The following is a 21,458-nucleotide window of genomic DNA, read 5'->3' as shown; positions in this document are numbered from 1 at the left end:
GGATGAGAGCACAGGAAAAGGTGACACAAGAGCTCTGAGGGTGTTGGCAGAAGGCCGCACATGCTGCTTGAGAGCACTGTCAGGAGGGCTACTTGCGCTTCGTCCGTTTCTTCTTCTTATACTTCTTCTTCACCGTCGCCGTGACTTTGGCCTTCGCGGGCGCCTCATCGCCATCAACCTCGTCCTCGCCCTCCTCGCCATCCAGCAAATCCATATCATCGTCCTCATCAGCCTCCCCACCATCCTCCTCCCTATCCAGCTCACCCCTCCCCTTCCCCTTGTTCCCGTCATCTTTCCTCCCTACCCCAAACACCCTCCGACTCTCCTCCTCAAACCCCACCCTCTCCTTCCTCACCAACCCCATCGCCGCCCGCGCATCCTCCACACTCGAGTGCTCCCCCTCCTGAATAGCCCATCCTAACTCCTGCTTCGCCAGATTCCTCAGCGCGGGGGGTTTGCCTTTACTCTCGATTCTGAACTTCGCGTAGCGGCTCGTATCCCTTAGATCCCTCTTCGGATGACTGAGTCCCAGGACCACAAGATCATTCTTTAGTGCGTGGCCGACGAGGATACGGCCGGAGAGGAGTGAAGCGACGGTTTTCTGCACCTCGCCAAACGGCCTCGCGACCCCGGGCCGGATATGCTCCGCCCTAATCCCCGACACGAAAGTCCTGTAGTCCTTAATATCCTCCACCCCGAACCCCGGCGGCGGCAGCACGTACGAGTCGTACACCTGCTCGCCGTGGAAATTCACCAGACTCGCGCGGGCGAGGATGTGGTCGGGAAAGTGGGGTGGGGGCCCGGTGCCGACCATTTCGCAGTCGAGGGCGAGGTATTTGCCGATCTTGTGGGTGGGGTGGAGGCCGGCGTTCACTTCATCCTTGTGTTTGAGAGGAGTCGAGAGAGGAGTCGAAGAGTGGGTGCCGTAGGCGGCTGTTAAGTCGGAGGGGGGGATGTCGTGGGTGGTGGTGAGCGAGGAGCGGAGGGGGGGTTGTGAGGTGGGGGTGGAGGTGGTGGTGCCCATCTTGTGAGGTCGTACTGGCTTGAGTGGTCTTGCGCCTGTGGTCTTTGGCTTCTTGAATGCATTCGCGGCTTTTGGCTTGTCGTTGTCGGGCCTCTTGCGCTTCACGCCATTGCTCTGCTGCGGTTGATTCTTCTTCTCTGCTTGGAGCTTCTCTTGCAGCTTCTTCCAGTTGCTCGACACCTCTGTCCCCTTCAAGCCTGACATCGCCTCTGGTTATCGAAGGGGCATGTTGTTGTGGAAGTGCCCTGAATGCCCCAAGCCTGGGGTGATCTGGAACTTTTTCTTGAAGAGGCAGTCGCAGCCAAGCCTTCGGGCGCAATTTGTACAAGCCGCGTCTTCGAAGGCGACAACATCTCTTCCCAGCGACATCAAAACTCACATTTTCACACTCATAACTTCAGATCTCGCTGAAGAGTCTGCGCATAATCATGGCGCCGCGAAATGATCACGCTGGTGGCGGCGATGATCGAGAGCCAGAAAGAGGGCATGCGACGTTGGCGACGTTGAGGTATGAATGATTACAGAAGACGACGACGATGATACTCATGGTTCTGAGCGACTTGCTGATGGTGGTTGTCACAGAATCGGCGTCAAGGTCTGGGTTGAGAAGGTGAGCAGCATCCCCTTAGGACGGCTTCAGTGGCGTGGCGATGGCGAGCATTGCTACGTTCTTGTGCCAGACACTACACTCCCTCCATAATGGCCGGGCGATTGCGGAATACAATACAACTGCTAACACAACGTAGGACAGCGAGGAACGGAAAGCAGAAATCCTTTCCATGCAAACTCGCCGGGGCAAGCCAACATTCTACGTCCACTACGAGGAGTTCAACAAGCGTCTGGATGAATGGGTCGCCGCTGAGCGACTGAACCTCTCCAAGGAAGTGGAATGGCCTCTGCCCGAAAAGCCAGACACGAAGAACAAGCAGAAGACGAACCAGCAATCCAAAAACCTGCAAGTTCCGGACACAGGCAGATCCCAGAAACGACCACGAACAGTATCAGACAGCCGCGATGCCTCCGCTACCCCCATGGACATGTCCCAACTATCCAGCCGCCGCCCCTCCCTCACTGGCGGCAAAGAGAATCGCGACCCAGCCCTTGCCACCATAACTCGCGACGACTCCACGGGCACCCCTCAACCCGAAGACGAATCCCTCGTCGACCTGGTCGACACCCAAGAAGCCGCGGCAGCCGCCAAAGCCGCACCTCCCCACGTCCCCTACTCCCGCGAAGAAGAGATCGAAAAGCTCCGCACGGGCGGCAGCATGACGCAAAACCAGACCGAAATCTCCCGGGTGCGCAACCTCGAGCGCATCCAAATGGGCACCTACGAAGTCGAGCCGTGGTACTTCTCCCCCTACCCCGCCGAATTCGCCGACAGCGAGCTCGTCTACATCTGCGAATTCTGCCTCTCCTACTTCGGCAACAGCACGCAGTTCGGGCGGCACCGCAAAAAGTGCACCCTGCTGCACCCGCCGGGCAACGAAATCTACCGCGACGACAGCGTCAGCTTCTTCGAAATCGACGGCCGGCGGCAGAGGACATGGTGTCGCAACCTCTGCCTGCTGTCCAAACTCTTCCTCGACCATAAAACGCTGTACTACGACGTCGACCCCTTCCTCTTCTACTGCATGACCGAGCGCACCGCCCACGGACACCACCTCATCGGCTACTTCTCCAAAGAAAAAGAATGCGCCGAAGGCTACAACGTCGCTTGTATCCTCACCCTCCCGCAATACCAGCGCAAGGGGTTCGGCAAACTGCTCATCCAGTTCTCCTACGAACTCTCCAAAATCGAAAACAAACTCGGCTCCCCGGAGAAACCCCTCTCAGATCTCGGACTGCTCGGCTACCGCGCCTACTGGCAAGAAGTCATAGTCGACCTGCTCATCGAGCGTGAAAATGAGGGGACCCCGATGATGTCGGTAGAAGAGCTCGGCCAGGCGCTGGCGATGACGACGAACGATGTGCTGCACACGCTGCAGAATTTGAACATGCTGCGGTATAGTAACAAGAACCATGTGATTGTGTTGACGGACGGGGTGGTGGCGCAGCGGGAGAAGCAGAAGGAGAAGGAGCGGGTGAAGGGGAGGCGGGTCATTGAGGCCGAGAGGCTGCAGTGGCGGCCGCCGGTTTTTACGGCCGCGGCTAGGACGTGGAATTGGTAGTATGTCCACATACATGTAGGATTGTGGGAAGGGAGATGTGATTTAGCGAGGCGTTGGTGGTGCTTGATACCCAGCGGCATTGGAAGGGCAAAATATCACAAATGCTCGTCCTTTCCGTCTAAACATGCAGAACGCCTAACTCCGCGCTCATCCCCCCACCCCCACCATTAACAACCGCTCACCCCCCCTTATACTCCGGATCAACCTTACTCTGCTTGAACAAGCTCTTCCCCCTCAACCACTGCCGATACGCCTTATACCGCTTGGTCCCCCCATCCTCCTCCCCGACCGTCAACCCCTCCCTCTCCCCCACAAACTCCGCATACGCTGCTAAATCCGCTTCTCCTACCCCTTGCCCCAACAACCCCGCCTCGTCGGCGTCCTCGAAATCATCTCGTGCGCTGCCGCCGGGTTTGTGCACGTACTCTACGTAGTCTAGATTCGCGTCCGAGGGTAACTCGGTGGACACGACGAGGGGGAGATGGAGCGGGTGGGAGATATAACGTGTATACTCAGCAGTTTCCGATGGTGAGACGGAAGGGTGCAGCGATTGCAGGTGGAATTGGTTGAGGGTCCAGAGGTGCATTTGCGCTTTATCGGCCGGTTTGACCGCGGCGCCTCCTCCGCCAAGCTCTGTTGAGGGTTGTGGTGGAGGGGAGGGGTGGTAGTGGCGGTCGGTGGTGGGTTCGCGGAGGATGCTGGGTTTTTCGTTGTTCGTCGTCGTTGCGGGTGGGGAATGCGCGGATTCTGTCGGCGGACGAGGGGAGTCTGTTGGGTCTCCGTCGGCGATTTTGACACGGCGTTGGGCTTTCTTTTCTGTAGCGTCGTGGGCGGCGCGTTGCGGGTCGAGACGGGTTTTGAACGGGCTGAAGTCGGATCTGCTGTCGCGTTGTGGACGGTCGGGGAGGAATTTGTTGGAGCTGTTGAGGCGGTAGGAGTAGACTTTGCCGAGGGTGGAGAGGGCGGCCGGGCGGTAGCATTCGAGCCAGTAGTCGTCGTAGGTGCGGATGTCGTCTTTGGCTTCCGGCTTGTCGCGTAGGAGGTGGAGGGTTGGAGGCAGGGTGCGGGTGTCGAGGTGTTCGGGGGTGAACCAGTAGATGTAGTTGCGTCGTTTTCGCTCGAGCCAGGCCTTTGGGTCGCCGTGGTGGAGGTAGTAGTCTGTTGGTAGATCCCAGAGGAGAGGCTGGCCTTGGGCCCAGACGTAGTTGCCTAGGAAGAGGTTGTACGCCTCCTGTCTTTGACTGTCCAGAAATGAGTTGTGGTAGTAGCGCTTGAAGCTCTCAACCATGTCTCTCGAAGAGCTCTGCCACTGGTTCAGCTTCCGGTACGTTGCCATCGTATTCACCAGATGCGAGCCGCCGTACTGCACAGCAATGGTATCGCCGTGATCGTGAAACATGTGAGTGAACACATTGACAGCGTCGGTGTCGAAGTCGACTTCATCCCGATCAATCACCCCTAGAGCCTGTAGTTGCAATGCAAAAGCTCGCTTCCCAATGACGAACTGCGCAGCATTCGTCCGATCAAGACAGTCAATGCAGTTAGTCCGTACAATCCCATTCTGCACAACCGGCTCGTCGAACCCTTCGTCCCCATTCCGGAAGAAGCCGGTTTGCGCAACAATTTCCTTCGCAATAACCTCGAGGCTGCCAATAACATCACCTCCACGAGTCTTCGAAGCTCGGCTCATGTCGAAGGCTTTGTACATGATCTTCTTGCCCTCTGGTAATGATTGGTTGAGGTAGTCGATGCACTTTTCGAACTCGACGAGGAGTTTTGACTCCCTCGGTGTGCGCTCACGAGACTTGATGAGGTTGAGCACCGACACAGGGCAGCCATATCTTCCGAACAAGTTGTCAAAGTGCAGCGCAGCGGGTTGGTAGAACGGATCTTGAAGGTTGAGATCAATGGCTGGCTTGGGTGTCACACCGCTGTTATCTTGTGTCCAGTACAGCGGTATACTGCCTCTGTGGTGGAGGAAGGAGGTGTAGGTAGGGCTGGAGTACAGTCTCGGACCAGGGGCGTGGAAGGACGTCGTGAGCTTTTCGGAGACAATCTGCTCGGTCTCGACATCATTCGCCACGTACCCCAGGTCATTGACGCCGCGCTTGAGAAACCGCGCACCAGCGAAATGCCGTGACCGTCGGCCAACAATGGTGATGTATACCGCTCTTCCGAAGATGTCCAAGGCAGCCTGATCGATGAAGCCATGGATAATCGGCAGACACCAGTTGAACGGATGCTTCAGCGCAGATATCGCCGGCTTCAGCAGATGGTGGTTCCAAACGAACATGCTGTTGAACGCCTGATCCGCTTGATGCTGGCCTTCATTCATAGCCTGCCGCTGCCGGATGATGTTGTGCTGTAGCGAGTGCGTGATGTCGTATGAGTAACTGAAGTAGAACGACTTGCTCAAATCCAGATTGTTCAGAACATTCAAGAACCGCGTCTCCTCCGGATTGCGATCGCGAACAAACCTGCTACTTGCACCAGTCGTCAAAGGCACGAGCTCCGTTCCCTCTACCTGGTAGACATAGTGCCCTCCAATCATAGCAACCTGCTTTCGCTGCGTGACGATGAGCATATAGTACGCCTCCGTGAATCTGATGAAGCCGAGCAAGCCCCAGAAAGTACACTTCATCCTCAACCCGCCTGTCGATTTATTCCCTTCATCGATACTGGCGAGGACCTCATTCATCTGCCGCCGGTCATACGTCGTGTCATCCTCGAACAGCGCGATCTGGCCCGGCGCAGACGTCCTGTCGATGCGCAGCATTCTAAACTGCTTGTCTGCAATGTCGGCGCCGGTAATCCAGTATCGCGCGTTCGTCTCGTAGAGCGTGAGCTTGTAAATGCGGTGGAGACTTGGTTCTCGCGGCGTAGCTTCGCTCGAGCGATCTCGTGATGGCGCTTTGATCTCGGGGTTCTCGTCTTCGTCCGCTACTGCTTCTTTGACTTGCTCGTCGGTGGCGCCTACTCTGGGGTACTGAGGCGTATCCTCTGGGGGGCCAGCGTCTGCATTAGTCGCCTGCTCTGCTGCAGCGCCATCCAGAGTGCCATTCACTGATAACTCGGACATGGTCCGCCGAAGGTCATCGCCCGCGCTCCGTCTGGTGGAAGTACTACGGAACGCATGTTTCCGCGGCTTCTCTAAGCGCTCCTGCTCCGGCGACGGTGGTTGAATCGGGTCATCATAATCCGTATGAGCGTAAGGCGCCGCGTCGACAGGTCCAGAGTCCATGATAGCGGCGGCTTAGACACCGGGTCATCGTCATGGTCCGACTTCAATACTCATTTCGGGCGCGTCCACGGTCGTAAAGATCGACTTAGTTCTGTCTTCAATATGGTGCCCTTTTCTCGGTATTGACTTGATGTGGTGTAAAGGTTCATTGAAGGAAGATCCAAAGTGTAGCGAGCTATTCAGCAGAAGTGAGGTGACAGCAGCGCCAAGACATATCTGCTGTCCCAGTCGCCAACACATCTACTACATTTCACAACACGGTAGGAAACACGCCGTACTCTCATCCAAATAGAAATCGTAAATTCATAACAGATCCACCAATCCCTCAACTAGGTAATATACATAAACCCGCCCTTCTCCCAACCCCTACCCCGTCTCTTGTTCCCCCTGGACAACACAACCCTCAACGCCCACGCCAACAACCCCACCACCCCCATCGCCCCCGCACAAACCCCCATCCCCTTCACAAAAAAAGGCGCATCGCTCTCCGGGTACAACCTCGTCCCCACCAGCGGCCCCATCTGCCCGAAAACGTTCAACACCGCCATCCCCGTCCCCTTACCCTCGTCGGAAACCTGGTTGTTGATCGTCCAGGTAATAACGATCGTCACGGCGGAGAAGAAACCAGCGCAGATGGGGAAGGTGGCGAGGTAGCGGATCGTAGGGCCAGCGTGCAGGATGCCGGCGATAGTGGCGACGAGGTAGCCGGTGAGGGCAAGGAGGGAGTGGAAGAGCATCGGACCGCTTCTGCTGCGGATGCGGTCGGAGATGAAGGCTGTGAGGAGGACGGAGACGAAAGCGAAGAGGAAGGGTGGAGCGGCGAGGCCTTGGGAGGCGAGTTTCGAGAAGCCCATCCCATTGACGATGGTGGGGAGGAAGACCGGCATGCTCGAGAAAGCGACGTTGCAGCAGAAGAACATGCCGGCGGTGAGGTAGGATTTCGGGTCGCGGAGGGTGGAGAGGACGAGGTGCCATTGGAATTTGCGCTTGTGGCGGGGAACCTGCGCAGACGCAGATGGTGTGCCGGATTTCGAGGTGGCGGCGATGTTCTCTTTGCGCATGCGGAGAGTCGCGATTTTCTTCTCTCGAGCGTTGAGCCAGCGCGCGGTGGAGGGAGAGTCTGGGATCCAGAACCAGGCCCAGACGGCTACCAGACAGGCGGGGAAGCCTTCGAGGAGGAAGAGGAGGCGCCAGGAGGCGATGCCAGTCTTGTCGCCGAAACGTACTATAGCCCAGGCGAGGGAACTAGCGAAGGTGGTTGCGAGAGGTGCTGCTGCGATGAAGAGGCCGACGCGCAGGGCTAGCTCTTCGCGTCTGTAGAACCATGATAGGTAGAAGGGTATGCCAACGAAGGCTGCCTCTCCAATGCCGAGGAAAGCTCGTAGAACGAGCATGTAGGCCCAACTAGTCGCCAAAGACTGTAATGATGCCAGCACGCCCCAGGCACAGACACAGACCGAGATGTAGATGTGCGGAGGGAACACCTTGAAGCACAATGTCATCCATTCGAAAAGGATGTATGTGATGTAAAACGCCGTAAGTAGCCATTCGAACTGGTCGTTCGAAAGGTGTAAGTCCTCCGTCAGGCCAGCGACTTTTGCGTTGCCGATATTACTACGATCGAGGAACGAGAAGAGGTATAATACAGCTACGAAGAGGACAAGGCGGGTGTCCAGTTTGCGCCGTACTTTGCGCTCTTCGTCGGGGGTGTAGAGTTCGAAGGAGGCGACACTGTCTCTCCTAGTGCTCTTGCGGCCGCCGAGGGCGGTGTCTGCTTCATCGTAATCTGAGTCGTCTTCATCGTCGTCCTCTGCGCCTGCGCTTGCACCCTTCTGGGTTTCCCGACTCTTCTCGCCATACTTGGGCAGGCTTTTCAGTTCATACCCTTCCCCCGCTTCCAGGTGCTCGAGTTCATCATCGTCGTCAGAATCCGACTCGGGAGTCAGGTGGGTGCCGCTGAAGGAGTCATTGGAGCCAGCGCTGCCGGGCGGTCGCTCCTCTCCTTCGCTCACAGGTTCATACTTGGCGGACATGGACTGCCTCTGCTAGGACTACGTAGGGGTATAGGCGCATTGCTGGAGCTAGCGATGTGCCATGGTGGAGGTGAGGCTCCAGGCTGCGTCGGCTGCTCGGTCTGCGGGACAAGCCAGCCATTGAAAGTAGCCAATGGCACAAGAGAGCCTCTGCACTGCTACCCGCGAAGCATCGAGTTCGAGGACTGCCTGCTGTGGGAGGTATCGTGGAGTCAGTTCTGTAGATATGTATACATGTCACGTTCCAGACTGCCATGCAATCGTAAAGTTCAGTCGCTTCCATTACGCCTCGGAGCGATCATTGCGTACTGCAACACTCCTTCACTGCTTGTCATCGGCAGCTGGTAGTATTGCCGAGTGGCTTAAGCCACAACAATGCACGGCGATCGTCTGCAACGAGCGAACATCTCCCAAACTCGATGCTATGCTCGAGCACAGATTGGTGAGCTTCTTGATCGTCGCTGGTCGCGAAAGACGAGACGGCACACCACTCCAGGCCCGAGGATTTGGAATTCGGGACGATCAGTAGAAGATACATGCAGGCGCTGGTCGGCGATCGGTCGTCGTATAACACCCCTGTCTTAAGGCTCCGCAATGATGTGGTGCAGCTCGCGTTGCATTTCCAGGTTTCGCCGTCCAAATGTCGCGGTGATATAAGACAATCTTCTTCAATATCTTCTAAGGCCAATATTCTTGCGAGAGAGCGGGTTTTGGCTGACCGCACGGACGGCGCTTTGTCCGTGTCAAAGTCAAAGGGAAGTCCCACACGAGATCTGCTCCGAGGCTTCGCGTGTTGCAGACCTCACCTTCAACATCACTTCCAGTCCGGTACACACATAACAACCCTACGCGCGCAAGACTTGCAACAGCGCGGCGACTGGAGGACTGATCAAGACTCCTGCTCACCAAGAAACCACCATCGCAATCCGGACGTGCGGAAACGAGCGAAGAGTCTGCCAGCAGGCTTCCAAGCGGAGACAGTGCGCCGACGTGAATACCGGCATCACGACAGACTCAATTGCCTCATAATGTGCATATTGCGATAGCAGAACATATATAGCCCAGACCGAAGCGCAGGTCTCGACTTGCGCGCCCACACTCCGGCTACGCTGGCGGCCACGGCAGACCAGTCTGCATACATGCAGCCTGGCTCGGAACCACAGTACGGGCCATATCCAGTCACAGCACTGACGCCTGCCTCCTCCGACCAGTCAATCAATGGCGACGGCACTATCTCGAGCAAGAAGCGCAAGGAGTCTCCACTACCCACAGGCAAGAAGCCGGTCAAGAAGGCAAAGGCAGATACCAAGAAAGACTCTGTGAACCCAGAGCAGGATGGCGAGCCTCTCAGCAAGGCCAAACGTGTGCGAACAGGGTGTCTGACATGTCGGGAAAGACACTTGAAATGCGACGAGGGACTACCGGTTTGTAACAACTGCAGGAAAAGCAACCGGGAATGCAAGCGCGGCGTAAGGCTGAACTTCATCGACATCTGGGCGGAGCGGCCTCCTACGCTGTTGACAGCCTTTGGCACTTCAGAATGGAAGGTCAATTTTCTGGACGAGTCGCGCGAGATAGCGAGCGAGTATCAGGGTGGACTGCAGCTGTACAGGCGGCCGCGACCGCAGCAGCAGCAGCAGCAGCAGCAGCAGCGCGATCCACCAAAAGCTGTGCCGATGGACCCCCGCTTGACCTTCGAGTATGCCCAGCCTGCGCCTCCGGCACCTAACATGGCGCATCAGCCATTGCCGCAGATGCATGGAAACATGCAGAATCCGTACCCGGAGCCTCCTCCCGCGCCAGAACTGGGCAATATGTACGACCCATTTTTCAAGCAGGACCAGCATAATCACCATCTGCAACCACCGCCTTCTGGCTCTACGGTCGAGTCACGACACAGTGGAAATTCAGACAACAGCAGTCTGCACCCTGGGTCTGTCGGGAGCTATAACGTCGGTCCAAATGGAGTGTTGCAGACGAGCAATGAGGAGCGGAAGGATTACATTGATGATCAAGAAGGTGAGTGGCCTTGTTCAGAATGTGGGTCCATGTCATACTGACATCAAGCAGAAACGCTCTTCATGCAAGTCTTCGTAGAAGAAGTCGGCCTTTGGATGGACAGCATGGACTCGCACAAGCACTTCTCGCAACTACTTCCTTTCCACTCTCTGTCGGAGCCGATGCTTCTAAACGCTTTCTTGGCCTGCGGCGCGCGGCATCTTCAGCTCGTCAACCCGGCTTACAACGAGGAAAAGGCGCTACACTACTACGATACCGCCACGCGACACCTGCTCAAGAACCTGCAAGATCCTAACCGAGATACAGTCATATGTGCGACCACAGCTGTCATACTCAATGTGTACGAAATCATGTCCGAGCGTGCTTTACAGCGAATGAACCACATCGCGGGTGCGAGAGCTCTGATCAAAGAGTGCGGCTGGAACGCTCGGTCGACAGGAGTTGGCGCGGCGTGTTTCTGGCTCAACGTGGGTCTGGAAGTGCTCAGCTGTCTACACTTCAACTGGCAAGCCGCTTGGGATCCCGACGACTGGGGCGTGGACATGGACTTCAGCCGCGAACTGCAGAACGGACGGGAAGAGATCTGGACTCACCGCATGCTTTACATCATCGCCAAAGTCTGCAACTATCGCGCAACCACTCCTCGCTACAAAGAAGGTGAAGACCCCAAGCTTAAGGAAATGCGCACACAACAGCGCTACGAAGAATGGCTCCGCCTTCGCGACATGGCCGATGCCTGGAACAACGGTATCCCGCGCACAATGCACCCCATCGCTTTCCTTTATCCCCACCAAACCGCCACCCGATCCAACTTCCCCGAAGTTTGGCTCATCAAGCGCAGCACCGTCGTCGCTCGCCTCTTCTACCACACCGCGCAGCTCCTCCTCTCCCAAACCAACCCCTACTACAGCCCCACCAACAGCCCCGAAATGGCCGACATGCAATCCCGCCATTCCCAAATGATCTGCGGCATCTCCGCGCACGTCAAAGACCGCGGCGTCGCCTCTGTCGCCATCCGCTCGCTCGCGCACGCCGCGGAGGTCCTGACCCAACGGAACGAGCAAGAAGAAGTGCTCCGCGTCTTCTCGAAAATCAACAAAGAAACCGGATGGAAAGTCGGGTACGTGTACAAAGAGCTGAAGGAGAAATGGGGCTGGGAGGAACAGATGTCGGCCGAAGAGTACGCGCAGACGCACGAAGCGGCGCGGTTGCAGCGCGAGGCGAAGGAGGCACGGGAGAGGCAGATGCAGGAGAATGCTATGCTCGCACAGCAGCAGCAGCAGAGTTTCGACTTTAACGCGCAACAATCTAATGGGATGGGGACGCTGCAGCCGAATGTTCAGCCCAGTGGGCCGCCGATGATGAATCCTGCCACTTCCAACCCTGGCGGCGGTGGCGGAAGTGGAGGTGCAGGAGGAGGTGGAGGAGGAGGAGGCATGCCCCGCAAAATGCCCCAAGGCATCCCGAATCCGATGTACGCGAAGGCGGATTTCAACCTGCCGCAGCATCCGTATCAGAACTTTTACGTGGCGCCGAATCACGTATCGGCTGCTTGGGGGGATGGGGGTGGGAATGGGAGTGAGCAGCACAATCAGCAGCATAATCAGGGCCAGGGGCAGCAACAGCAATTCTACTAGATCCAGGGGATAGAGGTATACAGGACCGATGGGAATGGATACCGAGGGATGGAGGATATGGGAGAATGGCATCACGGGACAATGGGAAATGGGAGGATATACATGTGGCTTTTTGACGATACCCTGGCGGAGATGGTGTGAGCGATGGCGTTTTTTCGGGGATTGTTTTGGCTTGCTCTGAGGTTGAGCGGTCGTAGACAGCTTGAGCTGAGCACATGAGACGGGCTTGCAAGACAAGCGAAAGCACAGAAATGAACGTGTTCAGCCTCCAATTCCTCGGAATGTACATTTGAAAGTACTCAAACGTTCGCCTCGCCGATACTCCCGCCAAACAAACACTGTTAACACACGCTAGAATTAGAATATCAGATCCTCATCCCCCTCATCCCCAAGCACGTTCTTGCCACCACTCTCATTGCCCTGCCCCGAGTCGGCGCCATCTGTTTGATTCTCCTTATCGCTCTCTCTCCGCTTCCTCTGCTGCCTCTCCGCCTCCTCCGCAGCCGCCGCCCTCTCCTTGACATTCTTGACCTTCTTGAGCCGGAAAAACTCCTCTCGATCTAGCTCGTCGAGCTCGCTGTTGATGTACTTGATCGTGTTCTCCGTTCGGGGGATGATGACGTGCTCACTATCATTCTCATCAGCAACAACACACCTTGCAGGAGCGGGATTCACCCACATAGCGTTCACTCTCCTGTTCACCACCTTAATCACCTCATCCAAAATCACAAACGCCGTCTGCAAACTCGCCAACTCCACCAGCGTCTCCACAGCCCTCGTATACGTCTCCCTACTCCTCGCGACCTGCTGGCCACCCTTCCCCAATCCCGTCATCCCAAACTCACTACTCCCCTCCATCTGAAAACTCTCAAACTGCGGCAAAAACACACCGCTCACATTCTCCTGCCTCGTCCTAACCCTAAACTTCGCCTGCCTTACCGACTCGGTAATCTGGTACTTGATCCCATCGTTCCCCGTCGCGTACGTGACTTCGGCCAAAGAGAAAGCGGCGATCTGCATGACGCGCCCCATTTTGCGCTTGGCTTCGTCGATGCGCTTGGTGATTTCACGGAAGCGTTTGGTGAGGGCTTCGGACTTGCGTTTGAGGAGGTCGTGCCCGGTTTGGGCGCCTTTGAGTTTGGACTTCATTGCGCCGAGGGATTGGCGGGTGGGGAAGACTGGTTCGCGGCCCTGTGGTTTGGTGTGTTAGTTGGTGAGAAGAGAGAGGAGGGGGAGTAAGTACTGCGCCGGACGACATGGTGAGCGGTTGTGTGGTGGTCGGGCGGAGGTATGTTATAGGGAGATCGAGGAGTGTCTGGGGACTGGCGGGAATGTGTGTCTTGGTCAATCGCGAAGTTGAGGAGGGAATAATGCGGCGGAGGTGGTGATGGTGTATGTACCTCTACCTTAGCAGTGGAAGAGCTGTGGTCTGGACGTCACTGCTTCGAGCCGAAGTTTGGCCGGAGCTACACTTCAACTCCTCCACCGAGTTGCATTCCGTTACAAACACTTCCAGGGTTCCCCGCAGGACACCATGACTCGACTCGGGGCCGGTGACGAGCTAGAGGTAGAAAGATGGGCCGACACTGGAAGAACACTGCCGTGGAGGTGGCCACTCGGTGAGTATATAGGTAGCAAGGTGAGCTCGCCCTTCCTCCATCTTGACATACACGCATAAGGTCTGTAAACATGTACTTCCCTGCTGCTTCAGTTGTTCTCTGCCTACTTGCAGCCGTTCCATCCTGTTCAGTTCATGCACACCAGCCTGGAAGCCAGTATGGAGCCACATCTTCCAAGATTCGCACAGTTGTCACTACGGATATGGAGCAGGATGATCTGACCTCCCTCGTCCGTTACATGCTATACACTCCTGCCCTCGACACTCAAGGCCTGATCTACTCATCCAGCCGCTTCCACTGGGAAGGCGATTACAATGGCACCAGGTTCTACCTTCCTGACCGGGAGTACAAATGGCCACAAACCTCCTTCCGCTGGGTGGGCAATCAGACGATGCAGAACACCGTTGTTGCGGCTTATTCTAAGGTGTATCAAAACCTCCGCGTCCACGATCCCGACTTCCCGACACCAGACGAGATCATGTCGTTGGTCAAGATTGGCAACGTAGACTTCGAAGGAGAATTCGACCACGACACTGAGGGATCCAACCACATCCGCTCTCTCATCCTGGACGACGACCCACGCACGCTCTATCTACAAGCATGGGGCGGAACCAACACCATCGCTCGCGCCCTGAAGTCCATCGAAGAGCAGCACTATGGTACCAGTGGCTGGAAACAGCTTCAAGCCAAAATCGTCAAGAAAGTCGTCATCATGGCCAGCGGCTTTCAGGACAGGACATACGATGAGTACATTGCTCCCTTCTGGCCGAAGCTTGAAGTCCGAGCGAACGGCGTCCTCTGGACTACATACAACTGCAACTTGGGCAAAGGCAACGTCCGCGGCTTGCCTGACGCCCACGTTTACTTCACGGGCGATTGGATCCGGAAGAACATCGAGATCGGACCGTACGGCAGCCTCTACCGCTCTTGGCTCGACGGGCAGCACATGCGAGGAGACCCGCTTGACGTGTTTGGTAACACCACCGCACACCCTATCCCAAAAGATCTGTGGTGCAAGCCGCTGGGGCCCTATGCTTTCCTGGGTGAAGGCGACGACGGAACCTATTTTCCCTTCCTACCCTCCGGCATCCAGGACCCATCTGATCCCAATCTGGGAGGCTGGGGTGGGAGGATGAAGCAGAATATCAGCAGCTTGGCCAATCTCTGGGTCTCAGTGTCCCGCGAGCGGGCTCCGAATGGAACGAAGGTGGCAGATTGGGGAACCGAACGCTTCATCTCTGCTGTGCAAAACGACTTCGCGGCTCGTATCCAATGGACAATGACGTCGAAATACAGCGAGGCGAACCATCCACCGTCTGTCGAGGTCGCCAACGGTAAGACCATCCAAGCCCGCGCTGGCTCAAACGTGCGGTTGCAAGGTGTCGTCAGCGATCCCGATGGCGACCGTGTCACGATGAAGTGGTGGCAGTACTTTGAGGAGGGAACTTACAAAGACGAAGTGAGAGTGAATAGTATGGACGGACACGAAGCGATGGTCAAGGTGCCTAAAGATGCGAAGAGCGGGCAGACGATCTCGATTATTTTGGAGGGTACCGACGATGGACATTTCCCGCTCACGAGATACGCTCGTGTTATCATTGAGGTGCAATAGGTGAATATCTTACAATACAAGAAAAAGTGATATGTCCACGACTATGACGCCATTCCGAATCCTTGCTCAACGCGCCGATATACATCACAGCTCCTTGCGCTCTTCCAGGACGAGGCCGACTTCAAGCCATGTTCATCGCAAACCCAAGACCCGCTGCTGCAATGGCTCCCACTGCCGCCATCGCCGTGGGTCCAGCTACCCCAGGGCTGTTTGACGTACCAGCGGTGCCATTCGAGCTCTGCTTGACCGGGTTTGCCGTCAGACACACCGGAAACACCGCACTGTGTCCCCCGCCACCAGGACTGTACTCAAGAGTCGTGATGAAGGCGAGCTTGAGCCGATGCTTCTCAGCCTCCCCCTCGGCTCTTTCACTGGCAGAGAGCGGCAGTGACTGGCGTCCGAACATGACTTCACCTTCTTGATATGCTGGGGTTGTGCTGTTCGAGAAACCGCTGAGACCTGCGCACGTCAGCGTATCCAAGCGTCGGTCGAGAAACCTTTACTTACGAAGACTCCTCGCACTGACCAAACCCTCGTCGGCGCGGACGACGTCTTTACACTCCTCGAGATCAAGAATGGCACCCGGGTTCGGGCATGAGCTCGAATTTGACGAGGAAAGTGTCATCGCAGAGAGCATCGCAGCTGCGCAAGCCTTGCCGAAAGGGCCAGTGCAGTCTCCTGGCCGACTCGCATCGTATCCAGCTAGCACGCTGTATGGGAAAGCAGCGGACACGATACCGGCACATAGCAGACCGCTGTTCGAGGTCTTGTTCGCGGTACTCTCGGTCGCCTCTGTGTTCAAGCCAGCATCCTGAGGCGAGGTGATATCGAGACTCGTGGCGACGATGTATGCTCCTTCGATGGGAGCTCCGTTGCTGTCCGTGGCATCGGGGACGTTGACTCTGGTGCTGTTGAGGCCTGGCAAGAGTTATCAGCTGCTTTGTCCGGCAGAAGTGGTTGTGATATGCGTACGAAGAGTGAAGTCCTGGCTATTGCCGAACTGGGCTGAAGCACTTGCGTCTGGATTGCGACTGGCGATGGCGAATTGTGGATCGTCGAAGCCTCCGAAGTTGTCGATGCCGGCGTATTGCCTGCAGCCCCCCAGGCGAAGGAACAGGAGAGCGGCGAGTATCGACTTCATTTTACGAGGATAACGAGGAAATAGGTGAAAGAAAGGTGTGGTATATCGCCAAGATCTAACCATGGCTCGAAGGCTACTCATCGATCATTATAACGCATTTGTCTCATCTGGAGACGTCTCGCAAGGCATAGAGTTGGCCCCATGAAGTCAGCTCTAACAATAATACAAAATCTCGAAGTGGGAAGCTGAGAGTGGCGCAGACCTAGGGTGGCCTTATGTACCGCCCATGCCACCAAGTTGAGCGGGCGAGACGAGTTTGATTGGTACCAGTTGAATCGAAATGTCAGCAAGGCACCTGGAGGCTGTCTATGTGCCCATGTCAGCCCTACGATGATCTACATGCGGCCGCACAGCGCAAAATCAGTATCCAGGCGACGTAGTAGAAGAAGTGGCAGTCTCCGCAGTCTAGACTAAGGAAAGTATACTCAGAAGCCTCTAGGGAGGACTCGGAGGAGATTGTTTATGGAGAAGAGGCGAGGAGCCGGCGGATAGTATAGCTCTCCGAGATAATAGGAACAGCATCGCCTATCAGGAGTCTTCCAAGCAGGCGGTAGTGTCACGGAGAAGCCAGAACCTGACTGCCACTTCCTCTGCTACGTCGCCTGGTATCAAGGCTCATACATTTGGTCTGTCTATGTTCGAAATGGATTGTGTTCTTCAGTAGCGAGTCTCAAAAGCGCCATCTGATCGAATGTCTTGCTAATTATGCTTAATACGTGGTAAACTAAAGTCATACTGAGAAACGTCCCACACAGCAGAACATCCCCATCCCTCATCAATCAATCAAATAACCTAACCTCTGGAAAGCCCTCCCCAAAATCCCCCCAATAATCTCATCCTTCCTCTTAGTATACTCCACCATCCCCTCCCCTCCCTCCCTCACCACCCTCATAGCCTCCCTCTTCGTCCGTCCATACAACTCCCGATCCCCATCATTCTCCCTCAACCGGTCCCGAAAAATGAGGTGCCGCTCTACCTCGGCACACTTCGGGCCCCAAACGTGCAGATTACACGGCATAGGCTCGTAGGCGACGAAGAAACGATGTTCGTACCATGAGGGTTCGCGGAGGACGTACTGAAAGCCTCCGCTCTCTAGAAGGGGGACGTAGAATGGTTCAGAGGAGAGAGTGGTGGAGGAGAGGACAAGGTCGATGTCGATGGTGGCTTTGGCGGGGAGGTTGGGGACGGAGGTGCTGCCGACGTGGTTGATGGAGAGGATTTCGACTCTCATCCCGTCGTTGCCACCTTGCTCATCGCCTTGCGGATCGAAGGCTTTGAGGATGCGGTCTTTAAAGGTCTTGAAGTACTCCGGCCATTGCGGATCCGGGTCAACGATGGTGAGTTCCTGCGCTTTCTTGCGATGGGAGATCCGTTCGACGAGCTCAAGATTGTTAATGATGGGATTGAGGATCTCTTCCACGGGGATGCCGTTGATGAGTTTCTCCGGCATATTCATGAGGTTTCATCTCCCATCTTCAAGAGGTTCCTTATCCTATATGTCTGCATCGTAGCACATCCGAGCAGGTATGAGTCACCGAACGATGAATTGCGGCAAGCTCATGCGGCTGGAAACGTCCATGTTACATTTTGGAAATCAAACTGAAACAGCGGCTTGGACTGTGTCGACGCTGATGTTGATGAAGAGAAGAATGAAGAGAAAAGAATCGCAGCCATCCATCCAACGCTGACTACAGCTTGTACCGAGTATCGCAACTTCGGCTATGGAAGCATTCCAAACCCCCGGCATCACTTCCATTGCCATGACAGGACCACCAACAATTACGACTGCAAATTCGCACTCGCTAGGGACACCCCTCGACACGGTTTCTTTAAGCCCGGAAGTATTGGACGACGCACTGCAGCTCAAAGTCAGCTTCTGTTCAATCCACCGGGTCATGCTTTAGAACTTACGCCAGAAGGCCCAGCAGTAGGCGTTGAAGCCGGCACCGAGCTGACGGGAGCAATGCCAGATCCAGCTGGTGCAGAGAAGACTGGCGCAGCAGAGCTAGCCGGAGCCGCAGACGGGATATTGATGGCGACGTTGGATGGTACTGCAGAGACCACGCCAGAAGGAGCAGAAGCACCATCGCCGGCCGACGAATCAGCCGTTCCCTCTCCAACAGTGATATCAGCGGATCCAGAGGAGAAGTAGCCCTCGGTAGCCATGATCTGGTAGTCGTGCATGCCCAGGTTCAGGCCATACGAAGCCCAGGCCTCGAAGTGGTTGCCGGTCGTCACGGTACCCTCAGAGCGCTTGTCTTCACGGACGGACCAGTATTGCTTGAACGTGGACGTGCCTTCGATCGAAGGAGCGTTCGTACGGGTGGTCTCCAAGATGCGGTAAGTCGAGCCATCAGACTCGATCGTTCCGAGCTCACTGGCACCGCTGGATGGGTCGTAGGTGCCGAAGTTCTCGACGATCTGTTCTCCGCATCAGGAACAAATCTCGTGCGAGTGAAGGGAAGGATAAGTCGGCGCACGTAGTACTCAACAAGCGGGTTCGTGGTCCAGCCATAAACAGACAAATACGAGTTGCCATTTGGCGAGTAGTCGCCCGAGAACGAGATGGCGCGGTCCGTGCCCGTCTGCCAGCCCTTGCCGCCAACCCAATTGCCGTCGCCGGACCAAGTCACGGTGTAGCGTCCGCCCTCGCCGTTCTGGTAGTCGACTTGACCTGCACCATCAGTCCAGAAGGAGTAGTAGTAGCCACCACTCTGACCAGTCGAGCTTTGGGCGAGGGCACCGACAGCGCAGAGGGCCGCGGTGGTGAGGGTGGTTGCGAGCTTGAACATTGTGGATGGAGAATGGATGCTTGATCAACAAGTCTTGAATAGGTAACGAGTGTATGAGTTGGTGAAGAGAATGAGCGTCTTGAACAATGAAAATGAGCTGGTATACGAAAGCCTACATCTCTGCGACCGGCACAGGCTTTTGTATGCCTACCAACCCCCATAGCCATTGCCGCTCGAGGCTGTACCACATACTGCCTGCAACAATCAGGACGAAACATAAAGCGAAAGCAGCTCTTCAGTCGGAAACAATGGTTGATTCGTGTCTGCTGAGGTCGAGAATTGCACGACCTTGACATCTTGGAGGTGGACTTGGGAGCAGTCTCGATATGTAGTAGTCGTCCTTGGCCTACAACGAAAAGGACGTGTCGCAGGGATAAAACTAGCGCCGAGATCTGTAAACGTGGTTGCCAAGTAGTCCGAGATGTTTTACGACGCTTCGAGTTTCAGGTTGATGCCTTCCGGGCTGTTGTTGACTTTAGCCGCGAGGACTGCCGGATCGCTATCGTGGTAGCCGGGTCTTGAGTCTTGACCGGTGGTGATGAGGCTGAAAGGATAGGGCAAGCCAATGTTGACGACGGTTGTCTGGTTGGACCAAGGCCGCGGAGTCTACACCTGGCTATCGAAGCGGTCGTCTGCGTAGCTCGACTTCGCTGGCGTCTTACTTGGCCTTGCGACAGGTATGGTGTTGCTGGCCGGCTCCCCTTCTTGCTCTACTTAGTGCAATGCCGGCCAAGCGTCCAGCGGCCCGGTGATAGAACTCCGGATGGTGTGTACGGAGGTATGCACATGTCTCGCTCTGCTCTCGAGACCAATAGTGGTTCTGGCATTCCAATATGCCTCCGCAGTTGGCCATTACAGCACCGATCCAGGCTCCGCAGCTTCGGAAGGGCCGACCGACGTGCGTTGGTAGTGCACAAACAGCCCGACCTCACACATGAATCTGCCGCAAATTAAATGTCCATTCCTCTTTTGAAAAACGTCCGGTCGTATTCCCGCTTTCTGGAAGTAGTCTCTCGCCAGGAGAGACTTCATAGCGTTCTGCTCCTGCTCAGAGGAGACCACGCGATGCTCGCCGCCAGCATTGCACTCTTCGAGCGACGGGTATGGGCAATGTGCAGCTCGCTCACGCATCGCCTTGAAAGCAGCCTCCGTTTGATCGTCCTCAGGGCCAAGCCAGACCAGCACCCGGTCCGCATGAGAGAAAATGGTGGGCATTAAGGCAAGCTGCTCGGTCCTCTCAGCTGGATCGCCGCAGTTGATAGACACTCTGTCAATCCAGTAGCCCTCGTTAGTCCTGTGATGCTCCACGATGGCGCTGAGAGCCTCGTGAACGGTCGATGGCACCATAAAGGAGCGGCCATTGAGCATGATGGACTTCAGGTCTTCGTACTTCGGATCGTCCGGGCTGTACGACAAGACGTTGTAGGGTGAAGTGTCCTTGCGAAAGTCCGGCAGATGCTCCATCCACACATGTATGAAACTGGGCGTGCAATACTGGCTGAATCGTACGAGCCGAATGCTGCCTCGCTGCAGCTGCGTGTATTGGAACTTCATCTTTGTCGGTCCGTCTCCTCAGAGGTTCTAGAAGGCAGTCGGCCGTCACGGCATACCAGCATTCGCAGGACTCCCGCGCATACCAAGCGTATAATGTAACAACCACAACCTCTCAACCTTCCTCCACCGAAGCTCATTCATAGCGTGCAACGTGACCCCGCCAATGCCCGACACCTCCATCTCCATGTACACCTTCGCGACACCACTTCTCTCATTGACCTGGGAGGAGACGTGCCTGATATCGAAGCGCACGTCTGGATGCTCTTCTGCGCGCTGCTTCCACGCTGATGTCTGCTCTTCCCAAGTGATGGGTCGGTCGCGCGGGCCGCCGGTGTCTATCTCGCCTTTCCACTGAGGAGATATATGGGCCTGCAGCTCTTGCGTGTCCGCGCCCTGGAATTCGAAGTCGCGCTCGTTATGCGCGTGGATGATCAGGCATGAGAGGCGCTCGAGCTCGGCCGCAGTGTCCTTCTTCTGCGGTGGAACAGTAGGCGTTTCTGGAGGCGTGGGAACGGAGGACGGGTCATCCATGTTGCGCGCAATGTAAACACAGCGTGGAAAATGCTGCGTCCATCATGAGAAGCTCGTAAGTCTGCTTGCAAAGGTGGAATTGCA

The 21,458-nt window shown here is 56.0% G+C and overlaps 11 protein-coding genes across 11 annotated transcripts; 3 read left to right on the top strand and 8 right to left on the bottom strand.

Moving 5' to 3' along the window:
- Nucleotides 1–88: 88 nt before the first annotated feature.
- Nucleotides 89–1,228, bottom strand: REX4 (3'-5' exonuclease; the record flags this gene model as incomplete). The annotated part of the gene is made up of 2 exons (XM_064806464.1): nucleotides 89–650; nucleotides 723–1,228. 2 exons carry the CDS (start codon nucleotides 1,226–1,228, stop codon nucleotides 89–91), a joined length of 1,068 nt encoding a protein of 355 aa, XP_064655281.1.
- Nucleotides 1,229–1,452: 224 nt separating this feature from the next.
- ESA1 (Histone acetyltransferase) lies at nucleotides 1,453–3,195 on the top strand (the record flags this gene model as incomplete). Its single annotated transcript, XM_064806463.1, has 3 exons — nucleotides 1,453–1,532; nucleotides 1,607–1,634; nucleotides 1,771–3,195. The coding sequence occupies 3 exons, from the start codon at nucleotides 1,453–1,455 to the stop codon at nucleotides 3,193–3,195; spliced, it is 1,533 nt and encodes a 510-aa protein (XP_064655280.1).
- A 178-nt stretch (nucleotides 3,196–3,373) lies between these two features.
- Nucleotides 3,374–6,436, bottom strand: FIG4 (phosphatidylinositol-3,5-bisphosphate 5-phosphatase; the record flags this gene model as incomplete). The annotated part of the gene is made up of 1 exon (XM_064806462.1): nucleotides 3,374–6,436. One exon carries the CDS (start codon nucleotides 6,434–6,436, stop codon nucleotides 3,374–3,376), a length of 3,063 nt encoding a protein of 1,020 aa, XP_064655279.1.
- A 329-nt stretch (nucleotides 6,437–6,765) lies between these two features.
- On the bottom strand, nucleotides 6,766–8,469 carry LTR77_009232 (uncharacterized protein; the record flags this gene model as incomplete). The annotated part of the gene is made up of 1 exon (XM_064806461.1): nucleotides 6,766–8,469. One exon carries the CDS (start codon nucleotides 8,467–8,469, stop codon nucleotides 6,766–6,768), a length of 1,704 nt encoding a protein of 567 aa, XP_064655278.1.
- A 1,139-nt stretch (nucleotides 8,470–9,608) lies between these two features.
- Nucleotides 9,609–12,125, top strand: LTR77_009231 (uncharacterized protein; the record flags this gene model as incomplete). The annotated part of the gene is made up of 2 exons (XM_064806460.1): nucleotides 9,609–10,488; nucleotides 10,540–12,125. The coding sequence occupies 2 exons, from the start codon at nucleotides 9,609–9,611 to the stop codon at nucleotides 12,123–12,125; spliced, it is 2,466 nt and encodes an 821-aa protein (XP_064655277.1).
- Nucleotides 12,126–12,482: 357 nt separating this feature from the next.
- VMA8 (H(+)-transporting V1 sector ATPase subunit D) lies at nucleotides 12,483–13,383 on the bottom strand (the record flags this gene model as incomplete). Its single annotated transcript, XM_064806459.1, has 3 exons — nucleotides 12,483–12,753; nucleotides 12,805–13,316; nucleotides 13,369–13,383. 3 exons carry the CDS (start codon nucleotides 13,381–13,383, stop codon nucleotides 12,483–12,485), a joined length of 798 nt encoding a protein of 265 aa, XP_064655276.1.
- Nucleotides 13,384–13,659: 276 nt separating this feature from the next.
- Nucleotides 13,660–15,356, top strand: LTR77_009229 (uncharacterized protein; the record flags this gene model as incomplete). Its single annotated transcript, XM_064806458.1, has 2 exons — nucleotides 13,660–13,744; nucleotides 13,876–15,356. The coding sequence occupies 2 exons, from the start codon at nucleotides 13,660–13,662 to the stop codon at nucleotides 15,354–15,356; spliced, it is 1,566 nt and encodes a 521-aa protein (XP_064655275.1).
- Nucleotides 15,357–15,477: 121 nt separating this feature from the next.
- On the bottom strand, nucleotides 15,478–16,497 carry LTR77_009228 (uncharacterized protein; the record flags this gene model as incomplete). Its single annotated transcript, XM_064806457.1, has 3 exons — nucleotides 15,478–15,815; nucleotides 15,864–16,274; nucleotides 16,329–16,497. The coding sequence occupies 3 exons, from the start codon at nucleotides 16,495–16,497 to the stop codon at nucleotides 15,478–15,480; spliced, it is 918 nt and encodes a 305-aa protein (XP_064655274.1).
- A 775-nt stretch (nucleotides 16,498–17,272) lies between these two features.
- Nucleotides 17,273–17,947, bottom strand: LTR77_009227 (uncharacterized protein; the record flags this gene model as incomplete). Its single annotated transcript, XM_064806456.1, has 1 exon — nucleotides 17,273–17,947. One exon carries the CDS (start codon nucleotides 17,945–17,947, stop codon nucleotides 17,273–17,275), a length of 675 nt encoding a protein of 224 aa, XP_064655273.1.
- Nucleotides 17,948–18,326: 379 nt separating this feature from the next.
- On the bottom strand, nucleotides 18,327–19,289 carry XYN11A (Endo-1,4-beta-xylanase 11A; the record flags this gene model as incomplete). The annotated part of the gene is made up of 3 exons (XM_064806455.1): nucleotides 18,327–18,353; nucleotides 18,409–18,918; nucleotides 18,978–19,289. The coding sequence occupies 3 exons, from the start codon at nucleotides 19,287–19,289 to the stop codon at nucleotides 18,327–18,329; spliced, it is 849 nt and encodes a 282-aa protein (XP_064655272.1).
- An 852-nt stretch (nucleotides 19,290–20,141) lies between these two features.
- LTR77_009225 (uncharacterized protein) lies at nucleotides 20,142–21,374 on the bottom strand (the record flags this gene model as incomplete). Its single annotated transcript, XM_064806454.1, has 2 exons — nucleotides 20,142–20,857; nucleotides 20,927–21,374. 2 exons carry the CDS (start codon nucleotides 21,372–21,374, stop codon nucleotides 20,142–20,144), a joined length of 1,164 nt encoding a protein of 387 aa, XP_064655271.1.
- Between the last annotated feature and the right edge of the window lie 84 nt (nucleotides 21,375–21,458).

Source organism: Saxophila tyrrhenica, assembly GCF_035928015.1.
Source record: "Saxophila tyrrhenica strain CCFEE 5935 chromosome Unknown scaffold_17, whole genome shotgun sequence".
In the NCBI taxonomy this organism is placed as follows: domain Eukaryota; kingdom Fungi; phylum Ascomycota; class Dothideomycetes; order Mycosphaerellales; family Extremaceae; genus Saxophila; species Saxophila tyrrhenica.
Note: the sequence above shows the minus strand (reverse complement) of the source record. Positions and strands in the feature narration are given on the sequence as shown.